Source organism: Siniperca chuatsi, linkage group LG21 (genome assembly GCF_020085105.1).
Source record: "Siniperca chuatsi isolate FFG_IHB_CAS linkage group LG21, ASM2008510v1, whole genome shotgun sequence".
NCBI lineage: Eukaryota > Metazoa > Chordata > Actinopteri > Centrarchiformes > Sinipercidae > Siniperca > Siniperca chuatsi.
Window position 1 is genome coordinate 14,796,299 of NC_058062.1, and position 13,290 is coordinate 14,809,588.

A 13,290-nucleotide genomic window follows, 5' to 3' on the forward strand; every position below is an offset into this window, starting at 1 on the left:
GTAATGGCAAAAGTATTTACAAGCGTTAGGCACCCAAAGTAAACGGCCATCATTTCATGTTCTGCCAGCTCCTAAAATATCAATCCGTCAATCACACTCAGGTCAGGATAGACAATGTATTTGATAGAAATTAAGCACATAATGGTGAGACAATTTATTTATTTGGTTGTGATAAACCTTTATTTGGTCACAACTAAACCCACTGTGAATAAAGTGTACATGTTTAAGGCTGAACCCCCCCCCATGACATTTAAAAAAAATAAAATCACATGTGATGATTGTGAAGGTGACATTTAGGGCTGACAAATACAGCAGCACTTTCTGTCAGAAGCTTTCTACCTTTTATGAATTTGAACAGAAATGCATCTACAGTACTTTGAGTGGAGAATGACACACAGCCTTTACAAATACACAAGCAACTTCTATTTTACATGTTAATCTCTTACAAATCATTAATGATACATACTTGCTCCTTCAAAAGCAGTTTCTACTTTTTAAAAATACTTTGCAAAATGCAAAGCAAATTGATAAATGAGGCTTCGAGGTATAAAACACTACTGTACAAAAAAAAAAAAACACACTCCAGCACAGCTTATTACAAAAATCATATAAAGTAGCAATCTTTAGTGCATTCTTTGAAAGCACCAAAAGCTGTGCTGAATCAGACAACATTAGAGGTTATTTAGCAGTGCGCTCTTCAAGTGCGAATACCTTTTCTGTATTCAGTGATTCAGTCATTTCCATCTTAGAAGAAATATGTGGAAGCTTCACCAGAGTCTTTTGTGCACACACCACTGACTGATTAGCCACCTCATCTCATGCTGAGGTCAGGACCATAAAGATTTATGTTGTTGCCCCACTATTCATCCTTGTGCCACAACAAAACCTGTAAATGTGTTCCTCCTTCCAATTTAATAACCAAAACCTGTGGACCTTAAAAGGGCAATATTTGTTTAAGGCCTCTATGTGATCATGAGGACACGTCTGATCTCCTCTCTGGTTTAGGGGAAGTCTTCAGCGAGGTGCTGTAGAGTGCTCTTTCCAAGACCCAGATGGATCGCATCTAGGTAGTGCAGGAACCTGGAGGAGGACAAAACAGCTCAGTTTTCTGTGGACCTATTTCAACAGACTTGGCTGCATTTGCATGAGTTGCATGCATGCACCATGTCTTGCATACAATTACAATTCAGTTTACACTTTAACACATTTAAAGCCTGTCGGTTATACGCACTTGGTGTCAAAACAAAAACAAAACCTACATCATTATATGAGTTAGCTACTGGCTGCCTGAGGAACCACATCCTGCCCACAGTTTAAACCAAGATCTGATGCTGCTCACCAAGTGAAAAACTAACTATGGTTTCTGCATGCTCACCTTCGTTTAACCTTGCCCTGCTCCTTAAGCTGCTCTGATCTGCAGATGGTGCGCAGGGCTGGCAAGTAGTCCAGAGCAGCTGCTGGTCTGTTGCCCAGAGTGCCAAACACTCCATTGAACATCAGACTCTCCATCACTTCTGTCCTCCGCTGGACCAGCCTAAAACATATAAATACACATTACCTTTCTTTGAACTGGTTTAACTGGTCAGAGTTATAATTCATTCATTCTGTGGCCAATATCATGCTGACTGGGTCACAGTGCAGGAAGTTTATACTATACAAAAGTTGATAACATTATGTAACGAAAGACTAGTAAGACTCACTGTGGGTGAGGGCTGTCCTGAGTGAAGCTGTAACCTTCATGATGAGCGGCCACAGGGAGGGTGAGTTCTGCTGTGGTCTCCTTTCCCAGCTCCCCTTCTAGTTGTTGGGCTTTGTCCCAGGCCTCTGCTACTGAAACCCGACACTTGCGGAAGCTCAGAGCCTCCACAGCAGCCGGGATCTCCAAGACGAGCTCTTCTCTCACCCAACTCCCTCTGCCAGTTTCAACCCTCGACTCATCTGTCATCCCATCTTTCACCACTGCACCCACTGGTGACATTCTTCTGTGATTGTCACCCCCTACTGGATGACCAAGCAAGGAGGAGTCCATGTAGGACATGTTGTCGAAAAAGTCAGCTATTGATACTAGACACTGGGAAACTGGGAGACTTTTTACCCGCTCCTCAGGAGTCAGTGGCTTCCTCTTCACTGTCTCTGAAAATAAACTCTCTTTGACTTCCTCCCTAAACTGAGGAGCGGCCTGCGGCCTGCAGAGAGATGGAAAACCGTCCTCTGAGTCCGAGTCAGAGTGCGGTCCATCCTGGTCAGGTAGACAGTGCCGCCTCTTGTTCTTCCTCATTCTGTTTGACATTTTAACTGGACTGCCATCGTCCGAGCAATCCGCCGACTCTGCCGTGTGCAATACCCTGGCATGGGATGCCAGCGTGTCAAACTGCGGGAAGGTGGACAGCAGCTCTTCTGGATTAACAGAAGGATGGTCTTGTGATACAGAAACAGATTGCTCCAGTTTGTAGATAGAGGTAGTCAGCTGTGTGAGTGGTAGAGGTAAGAGTGTCTCCATGTTGGAATAGAGCAGGTCTACTCCTCGTCGCCTGCTGTTTGTCAGCAGCTCCCAGCATAACACCGGATTCTGGCTCTGTTGATAACACATAACTGGTCAATATCTTAAATCAAGTACAATATGAATCAGGAAAGAAGAAGAAATCATAAGGTTATTGAGTTTACCCTGAGCAGCTCCCAAATGTCTCTCCCAGGTTCAATGTTCAGCAGGCCCAGCATGCTCTCAGTGCAGCCACTGTCACAGGGAGGGAGAGTGGATGGGACAGTCACTGCACACTCAGACATGCCTGCTGCCTCTTCATCTGGCTTATGTTCAGCTTTTAATGTAAATGAGGAGAGAAAAAAATACATATTAGGTTAAAAAGTAATTAATAATAACAGTGATAACTTTATTTTTATTGCACTTTTCTTAACCGTTACAAAGTGCTTTAACAAATGACACAAGAGGCAATAATGCTGTGCGGATTGTGAACGGTAATTCATTCCACAGTTTAGGTGCCATGACAGCAAATGTAAGGTTGCAAGTCTACATGTTTTTTCTGCTGACTTAAGTGCCCTTGTATATATCGGTTTAGCACGTCAGATGTAGTTTGGTGCTAACCCATTTAATGCTTTGTCTGTGATTAATAAAATATTTAATATTTGTTCTGGAAGCAACGCAAACCCAATGAAGGGACGCTAAAACTGGGGAAATGTGTTCTCTTCTCATGGTACAAAGCTGTTAAAAGTTAAAAGCTGAGCACCTGCATGTTGGGCTGCAGACGATTTAATGCTTTTTTTTTTTTTACTGAGTGCAGAATACAGAGTTACAGTAATCCAGACGGGATAAAATAAAAGGCACAAATAACTTTCTCCATGTTAACAGCAGACAGAAGTGGTTTGATTTTAAAAATGCTTCTCAACTGATTAAAAAAAACAGACAACAGTTATTGACATCTACAAGACATTAAAAACTTAAATAAAGCGAAATCAAGTTATCGACAACAAAACTACTCCAGCTTTTTCTTACGTTTCCTACAGCTCATCTCCTTACCATTTTTGCCAATGTGCGACAATGGCCTGGTTACTTTGCGACCTCCTGCACTGCGAGTCCAGAACTGCAGCTGCAGTAAACTCTGCCTGATGTCACAGCCAGTGAGTCTGAGCAGCGAGCTGATGTCCCATAGGTCTGTCCTCATGTCCTCTGTCAGACACAACAGCCGGAGGAAGCTGCCCACATCCAACTGTACCAAGGAGAGAGGGACAACTGAAAAACTGACTGATGCGCATTTTTTTTTTACATTTTGATAAGTGATCTCTCCCACTTGATTAGCATCACAAGATCAAGCCACATTAAACTCATTCAGCCAATAAGATCTAACAGTGAAACATGTTTAGAAATTGTCCACTCACCAAGGAGGGCGTTTTGAAAAGGATCTCTTCAAAGTTGCCATCAAACATGGTGCTGAAAGCAGGATCTACAAAATGTACAAGATTTAATTTAAACTCAAAAGACCGGACACAGAGTATAAATAAATACGATCAACACAGGCCAAACTGTAAGACATCGCCTTTGACCTTTCCCCTTCTACTCACCGCTGGTAGTGAGAATTACTGGCCTCTTGGTAGTGGTCATAAATGTCTTGATGGCAGCTAGAAACCCTGAGTCATCATCAAAAATAACATCCACTTCTTCAAACAGAATAAGCGAGATGGCAGTCTTTTTGTTCTGCTCTTCATTGTTTTTCTCTTTAGGGGTGGTAGCTGTTGGTGATTTGACTGCAGGGTCTTTCTGCTTATTGGCACACACGTTTGCTTTTATGACTTTCTTGGAAGCAGCTATATGAAGAGATGAGGGAGAGATAAAAATAGTTACTGTTAAAGTCCTGATAAAAACTTTTCATGAAGATTACATCATCATATAAGTAAAGAATTGACACATTGAAGGTGTATTTACCTGTTTGTTCATTCTTCTTAGTGTTAGGTGTCTCCTTGTGGGTGGGTCGACCCATTTTGAAGAAGTTAGTTAAAGAGGTGGGAGCCAGGCCTCCTCTTTTAGCACCTCTTGGGGACTGGGGATGTTTCCTAGGAGAGGAAACCACCCTACGGGGAGAGTTAACCTTTTCTGGAAGATGAAGAAAACAATCAGTTTCCAACAGTTTGTGCTCATCTTGTATTCCTATTGAATACAAATCCAACCACAAGCAAAATCTGCATAAAATAGATCCTCTCACAAGCCAGCAACTCATTAGAAACGTGAGTGTCAGTTCTGTACATACTGGGAGAGGATCCAGGCCTGACAGTGCCAGCGCTGCTGCTTGTGCTGTAACTGTTGAAGTAGGTGGGTTTGTGGGCGTTGACCCCCTGACTGTCCACCTGGTGTGACTGAGTGGCTTCCTTCAGCTGGGACAGAATTAGACGACCACTCCGCTGAGATGAAGCATTTACCTCAAATACCTTGGGAGACCAGAGGGAAGTTAGGAAATGAGGATGCTAAATCCTACACAAGTGTCACAGTTATGTACCCTGAAGCTTTTGTACCTTGAAGCCCAGCTCCTGGGCACAAGCATAGACTGCAGCAGTCTTTCCAACTCCAGTGGGTCCTGTGATGAGCACTGTATTACACAACATGTCCTCTCCATCCTGGGAATCGTCTTCTCTGCAGTCCCAGTCTGCGTCTGGACACAAAGAGCCATCATGCAGTCAAAACAAACAAGCATCAAGCCAACAAAAGCAGTTATGAAGAGAAAAGGCATTTTTCTAATCTCCCACCATTACTGCCTTCCTCTTGTTTCTTGTCTTTCTGCTTTTTTCTCTCTTCTCGGTCTGCACGGAGTTTCCATTCCTTTAGCCAGCTGTTCAACAAAAGAAACATGAAACATTCGCCCCTGTGTTCCTGATATAATGTGGTGACCAACAGTGGTCCCAAGCCCATATTGTGCAAATTTGCATAATGTGCTGATACCATTTAAGAGATATGGTATAAAGGAAATACAGTGGCTATGGTTGTTACATTGGTGCAGTGAAACTAAAGCAGTTTTAGTTCCTCACCTGTGCAGCCTCTTCACTGAAGCAGTGTTGCCAATGATGTCGCTGGAGTGCTGGGGCTGATATTTGTCTGTCCATAACATGTCCTCCTTCACCACATCTGTAGACAAGACTTTAAGGCTTTATTTGCTACGTGATAAAACTGACAGCCAATGAAGTTTACAGACATCAACTGGATGAATTCAGCAAACATGTTAACCATGAGGGCACAAATGATCTCTTACTAGCATACCTTTGGGTCTTGTATGAAAGCTGTCATGTTTGGCAGGTGTGTTTTCCTCTTTTAAGATAACTATACATTGTTGTGGTGGAGTCAATGACAGCAGCTCTATTTTTATACTTTACTCAAAGCACTAAACCGTTACCCACACTTCACTATCAGAGCCAATCAGCCGTGGCTCTCATAGAGAGTTATAGTAAAAATGGGATGATTCAGACCACAATATTTGTTACCTCACCTTTTTTTCCAGGGTCCTCTCCCAAAAGCAAGTCATTAAGCACAGCCACAGAGTCATCTTCAGTTTTGACTGAAGGCTTGGCTTTTTCATTCGCCCCCTCCTCTGTCCTGGATCTCTGAGCTCGTCTCGTACGGCCTCCCCTTTTCATTTGCTCAGGCTCAGATGTGGAAATTTTCTCTTCTGAAGAGTTGGCCCGTTGCTTCTTAGTCACCTTCACTGTCATTTCCCCTTCATCATCCATCCTCTTTCTCTTCCCTCCTACTGGTTCAGCTGGCAGTGTGGTGCTTGTGACTCTGGTTACAGCCTCTGGTTCTAGTAAGTAACATGCAATGGATGTTGAGAATAATTTTGATTGTATGCTCTAACTCTGTCTCTAATTTGGCTGCAGTTCATTTTAAATTGTTTGTAAACATTAACTGATTAAAATACTGCCCTAATATTTGTGCTTTAAAGGCAGATTGGGCAACTTAAAAATTCATGAGCATTTGCACAACTTTTCTTCTTGTAGATGCTAGCAAATAAATATAGGGTAACTATTGAATACAGTTAAAATGATTAAGGAAATCAAGTTTAATAACAGCCTAAAATAAACTGTTACTGCAATCTGATGCTTTGTAATACAACGTATCTACATTTGAGTGTAAAAATTGACTGTCAGACTGACCTGAGGCTGTGCACTGCTGCTGGTGGTCAGTGCGTCTCTTCAGGAAGCGAGTGATGAACATCTGAACAGGGAAGGGAGGGTTAGAAGTGCTGACCTCCTCCATTAAAAGCCGACGAACACTTTCAGAGATCTCAGGTCTCCAGCCAGAACCCTTCAAAAGGAAAAATACTATTATTAAATATCGTGTCTGCTGTTAAACAGCCATAAACTAGCTGTTTATAGCTGTGTTCTGAAATATCGATCCTGCTAAACGTGTAACAAAATCCTCAACAGGTCGATGTGCCTTGGTCTGGAATTGACCTTGAACATTTAGGGACAAAGGTACAAAGACAATCAGGTCATTACATTCATTTCAACATACCCGTTCACAAAAGGCTCTACGCGCCGGTTCTGTCTTCACACAAAGGGAGCCACTAACAGACGGACATGGGTTAGATGTTTGGCACCATTGTTCTTTCAGATGACTCAGTAACAAAGACTCAGGCCATAGTAGACTCCAAAGAGGGCAATCTGTCAATACACAACAAAAACAAGTTTTACTGGGCTCTTAATAAAATAATTTCATTATTTAACCAACTGTTAGATAATGCTGATGAGGGGACAGTGGTGGATGAGGCACTGAGATAATTTACTTAAGTAAAAGTAGCAATATCACACTATATAAATACTCTGTTTCTACTATAAAGTAAAGTAAAAGTTATGCATTCGAAATTTACAAAAGTACAAAAGTATTAGCATTCACAATATACTTAAAGTACCCAAAGTAAAAGTACTTATTATGCACAATGGCCCCTCTCAGAATCACGTATATTATATTATTGAATTATATTTATCAATGCTTTGATGTATACATCACTTTAATATGGCAGCTGGTAAAGCTGGGACTAATTTTAATTACTTTATAAACTGCTGGTTAGCTTGTGAATTTCCCCCCTGGGGATCAATGAAGTCTTATCTTGAGCTATAATAATATATCATAATTTATTTGTTGATAATATTTTGTATTATTATTCGGAATCTGCAAAGTAACTAGTTACTGAAGTTATCAAATAAATGTAGTGAAGTAAAAAGTATAATATTTTCATCTGAACTGTAGTGGTGTAAAAGTATTAAGTATCAGAAAATAAAAATACTGTTAATTTTCAAATGAAGAAGACCACATGCGTATTTCTATGAAGGCTTGGCCTACCGCTTGGTGGTTGCTTCACATGTATTACTGGTTGAAAGGAGCAACAGGAGAGAGAGTAGGCCTCCTTGGAGGCAGCGGTCTTGGCTATCTGTTTCCTGAAGGACTCAGGGAGGCCACTCTTCAAGAACTCTTTGCGTGCCCTGAACTGCTCATCATCCTGGGAGTTTTCAGAGCCCTCACGGCTGCTCTCATCAAAGATGGAAATCACCGCCAACCCCTTCCGAGCAGTCTTCTCTTGGCCCAGCAAGGCCACTTTGGAGCCTGTGAGAAAGAAAACACGGCACCATTAGATGACATTTCAGCAAAATGCTAAACAGTAAGGGGCCATTTAGAGTGGGAAAGACTACCTGGGGCAGCCTTGGTCTCTTTGCCAACAGGTGTGGGTTTTCCCAGAACATCAATTAGACTGCGTAAAGGCTTCTGGGTTTTACTCTTTTCTGGTGCCGTCTGAGGAGCGACAGTCTGGTCTTCCTCCAGGCAGATGACAGAATCCTGATAAAACAAACCACATGAGAAAAAGATGAGTGAATACACAAATTAGGTTTTTGCCTTAATTTTTGTGTTGTATTGTGAAAGTGGCCCATGGTGACATTGTGGAGGTCCCTGAAATTTCCCAGTGTTTATGTCCAGCTCATTAGGAGTGACAACTGTTCAGATTTGATCAATTTAAATACCTGAACAAGAGCCACATCCTTAAGAATCCTTGAATTGGTTCCTGTGGTAAACAAATTACTTTTGTAGGACTTTACAGTACTTCATAAATATTGATCTGTAACTGGTTTCATCATAACTCTTGCCAGCAATCCCAAATAAGAGTGAAACATTTATTCTACATTGTGCCATATTAAGCTGCTAGGCCCTTAAGAATGGACTGAGTACACCTGCTTCTCAGTGGGTTTGCTACAGTTATTTTCACAAGACAGACTACTGAGGAAATAAGTGCTAAACAATTTCACGATAAATTATAAATTGTACATGTTGCAACAAGGTCTCTATAACAAGGCTGCAAAGTTAATGTGAACAGGCTCAATGTGTATTTATGCATTTGTGTACAACAAAACAAGATCTGCGAAGAGAAGCACAGTTACACAAAGATGTTTTATTCTGTTATGACAAAGTAAAACGATGTGTGTTGTTTTGTTGCTTAAAACATTTTATGGGTCAATTTTTGGATGACAAGTCAAAAGATATGGACTGCAGGACTCCGTCCCTGAGCTCATGTTCATACCGTTTCAGTAACCAATTCATGTAAAAAAAAAAAAAAACAACAACAAAACTTTCCCTTCAAAATTGTGATTCATTTGTTTTAATGGCCTTTAACTGTACCTCATCCTCACAGTAGCTCTTCTTGGTGGAGGTCTCAGTTCGTGAGGAACGCCTTAAGGTGCCCTTCTCCTTGACAGCAGTTTTTTTACTCCGTTGAATCACTCTGGCTTTCTTCACCAACTTCTTTGCCTGCTTCCTTTTTTTAGACTCATTTGCTGTCTGAAAAAGATAAAGAGAGTACTTCATCATCATCCTCAGCCCATAATTATGATAATGTTTAAATATGTTGTTCCTTGTCAAGGCAGTACAGCAATTCATTGAATTTAGAATTTGTCCAGTTTGTAAAAAATATCATACTTACTTTAGTAGCCAAAGAAGTGTTTATGCCACTTCCACTTTCAGCCTCGGTCATGGAAACATTTCTATGGAGTCTAGTAAATCTAATCCTTTTGAAAAAGAAAACATTTAAGAACACGAAAAAGATTAGAACATTACACATAACACATACATATACACTCAGTTGCCAGTTTATTAGGTACACCTAGCTAAAACTGATACACTGTCTAATACAGTCCAGCAATAAATTTTCCCTTCATGAAGGTTATAATGTTCAGTTTTTGTTGAAACTGTTTTATAGAGGTGTTGATTCAACTATATGATTATTTTGGAGGCTGTAGTCTGTGGTGCTATTGAACTGTATTGTGTTGTGTTACTGAGGTGTTTCTATTATTTTGTCCACCCCATTTATATCAGAGGGCAAGCTAAATAACAGAAAAACCTCTCTCTCTGTATAATTCAATACAGTTCAACAACACCACAACATACAGCCTCCAAAATGATCCTACAGCTTAATCAACACCTCTCTTAAAAACACGTTCAGTTTTTGTTGAAACTGATACATAACTTTTGTACTGCATTAGTTTTAGCTAGGTGTACCTAATAAACTGGCAACTGAGTGTATAAATGCACCCAAAATGCTTTTCACAGAAAGTGTAATAGTATTAAATCATAACTATATGCATATGTCACCTGATTGGACTTTCTTTCGTGTCAGGTGGGCACACCATCTCTGCTACGAAGAGTCCGTGTTTGGACTTGCGTATTTTTGGGGTTGACATCTTTGCGGGGCTGTCATTAGCAACAGCAGCATCCTTGTTGTGTCTCCTGGTTTTTCTGATAGGAGTTGTTGGGGTGGCCTCAAGTGCTTGCCTGACTACAGCCTCTCTTCTGGACCTCCTCACCGCTGGGACGGAAGGAGTTGAGGTGATGGGAGGCTCCTCTCTTTTATCATCAACCTCAACAATCGTGGCCACTGTTTCTTTGGCAGGAGCTGGAGTGGTGGTGACTGCCTCCTTTTCTTCTTTAGCTTTCTTTCTGTCTTTTCTTGCTGGTTTCTTTTTAGCTAATTTTTTTCCCTGAGAGGCAGCAGGGACTTGCTCAATGGAGAGTGGAATTACAGCGTCCTCTTCAGCCTCTTTGTCTGCATCATCCAAAACCTTCTCTCCAGGATGCTTCTGTTTGCCCTGGCTCTTACCAGGCTTGGTTTTGGATGCATCCAGACTGGGCTGTTTAAAGGCAGCCATGAACTGCTTCCTCTCTGCCTCACTGCACTTGGGCGTGGATTCACTCTCAAGTACAGCCAGCTCTAGATCTTCCTCTTGAAGAACCACATTGGATTTCCGCTTGACAGTCAGAGAGGTGGAAGGAACTTGGAGTCCAGCCTCTATGTGAGGAGACGATACAACCTCTGCAGGACTCATCGCTGCTTTTCTCCTGTTGAAGATAGAAGCTAACTTTCCCACCGCCTTGGTTGCTTCGTGTTTGGGTGACACTACATGCACTTCAGCCTGAAAGGTGAGAGTTCGGGGGGAGACTTGGAGAGGTAGCTCCACAGAACCTATGTTTTCTTCAGTTTTTGGGATATCCAACTGGTCACTGTCCATTTTTTCTGCCTCTGTTGTGATTTTACTTTCATCTTCTTTGCCCTGTTCATCTTCTATGTCCTCTTCACCCTTGCTCTGGCTCTGACTCCGCACAAAATCCTCAAAGGAGATAGTGACTGTGCTGCTGTTTAACTGAGAGGCCTCACTCACATTGACCTCCATACTAACATCACACAAGGAGCTCTCTTTTTCGTTCTCCTCTGGTTCTAAATGCTTTGCCTCCTGTTGCTGCCTCTTCCTAGAATTTCGTGCAACAGTTTTGACCGGTTTTACTTTATCTTTTGAAGGTACGATTGGAGATAATTCAGTACTATTCAGATCTGGTTTAAGTTTGACATTGTCCCCACATTTGGAACCATCTTCTTCAGCCTGCTCAACACTGACAGTCTTAGTGGCATTCCCCTCTGATTTTCCCACAGTGATACAAGCCTCAGTACTAAGCTGCACCAACAGGGCTGCTGTATCACTGCCAAGAACACCACAGTTGCTGATTGCTTCTCTGCTATCATGTGGTTCTTCTACAATCAGGCAGCTCTCTTCCTCTGTGGAGCTAACAGTTTCAGCCTCCACAAGTTTCCTTGCAGCTTTGCTGCCCTTTCTACCCCGTTTCTGAGATGGCTGTTTCACTGCTGCCTCTGGGCTGGTGTGTTTTTCTGCAATCTGAGACATCTGACAGTTCTCATTTGGCTGTTCTGGTGAGCTGGTCTTTTCTTTAGAGGACGGAGCTTTCCGGCTAAAGTAGTCCATGATGTTGTTGGAGCGAGGAGGAGAAAAGGGTTTCTCCACAGGCTTGGGCACAGGAGAGAAATAGTTTGTGATTGTCTTGACAACAGAACTGCCACCATCTTTGCGAGATTTCTTGCAAGGCTGTAAAAGGAGTGACAAAGTTAATCAAACACTTTACAACAGCTTCTGTATGCTATGTATAGCCCAAATCTGTGTCATAGAAATACCTGGGTGTCAAAGTCCTCAATGACAGATGCCATAGCCACAACACCAGCCATACTTTGAAGAGATCTTAAGCAAAAGAAAACAGTGTTATGCACATGGAGATCTGAAAGAGAAGTAAATCACTGAAGAGAACATCAGAGATTCAGACAAAGTGTTAGATTTCCTGGCAGTTTGGTGGTCTAGGTCGCATGCCATGTACACTCATTGTCCCCGGATCAGTTCCAGCTGGGAAGCTTCATCACATACACCTTTCTCTCCCTATCTTTCCTGTCCTTCCTTACCAGAATTATTGAATAAAGACAAAAGTTCCACAACAATTATCTTCAGGGATGACAGGATACCTAGCACAATGCCCTTTCAAGTGTTAGAACCCAACAACCTGCAAATAATCACTTTAACATGAGTTTTTAGCAGTGTCTAAATGTTTTCATTAACCTTTCAACACTTAAGTTAAAACCACAACACTCAATGTCTGTGAATGTTTTAAAGAAACAAACTGCACAATTCAAAATCGATTATTTATATTTTACTCAAAATCAACCTTCATCTGACACCGTTGACACTGTAAACATTACAGCCCTGTACAATACACTGTACTGTGAAACAGCATCAATACCATACTATGCAGGAAGTTAAGAGTTCTGGTGAAGCAAAGTCTGAATAAAAATCCTTATCTACAGCATGTATATAATTTAATATAGGGGTCAGGGACAGCAAGTAACATAAAAGTTATTATTTTTCCTGACATGGCGCCCAGTAGCTCTTACAGTATTTGTGCCATATGACAGACGGGCAACCAGAAAAACAAAAGGTCGAGGAAAACACTCACCGACAATGCTGACCCAGTGACTTGTCGCAACTTCAGAGACCGTCTTCTTGCCTTTTCTTATTCACTTCCCCGCGTGTGGCTGTGTGTGTATGAATGAACAGCGACAAAGTTCATTGTGTGAGTCGGACAGCTGTTGTTGCCACCAGACATATAAACTTCACTGTAAAACAACAAGCTAGCAGACTTCGCTAGATGCTACTCTCAAAGCAGCACCGCTCCTCTCAGGTCCCAAAAGGGGTCCAAACATTTTCCACGTCAGCCACGGATATATGACTTCAAAGTGAAACACGTTACACGGATATTTTCCCAGTTGTTCTGAGTAGAAATTCAAAATACATGTTTCTTGACGTATGTTGCTGTTTCAAAAACGCGCCAGACTGGTTGTGAATGAAGAGCGCCAAATATACGTGACCTTTGGCATGACCGAATTCCACCAATCACAGGAAAGGAAATGCTTCCGTCAT

At 41.7% G+C, this 13,290-nt stretch overlaps 1 protein-coding gene across 2 annotated transcripts; it reads right to left on the reverse strand.

The window, feature by feature from the left end:
* Positions 1–142: 142 nt before the first annotated feature.
* On the reverse strand, positions 143–13,269 carry atad5a (ATPase family AAA domain containing 5a). 2 transcript variants are annotated; one of them, XM_044181712.1, is made up of 22 exons: positions 12,827–13,269; positions 12,000–12,063; positions 10,133–11,913; positions 9,465–9,549; positions 9,164–9,322; positions 8,185–8,329; positions 7,838–8,098; positions 7,010–7,158; positions 6,649–6,799; positions 5,985–6,296; positions 5,530–5,638; positions 5,251–5,333; positions 5,020–5,156; positions 4,758–4,935; positions 4,436–4,603; positions 4,075–4,317; positions 3,892–3,956; positions 3,533–3,722; positions 2,665–2,816; positions 1,701–2,575; positions 1,376–1,534; positions 143–1,080 (listed from the first exon to the last, which is right to left on the reverse strand). In XM_044181712.1, the coding sequence occupies exons 2-22, from the start codon at positions 12,048–12,050 to the stop codon at positions 1,002–1,004; spliced, it is 5,532 nt and encodes a 1,843-aa protein (XP_044037647.1). In that variant the 5' UTR covers positions 12,051–12,063; positions 12,827–13,269; the 3' UTR covers positions 143–1,001. The 2 variants fall into 2 exon arrangements, with proteins under 2 accessions (XP_044037647.1, XP_044037648.1); XM_044181713.1 differs by having other exon boundaries at positions 5,530–5,626; positions 12,827–13,268.
* Between the last annotated feature and the right edge of the window lie 21 nt (positions 13,270–13,290).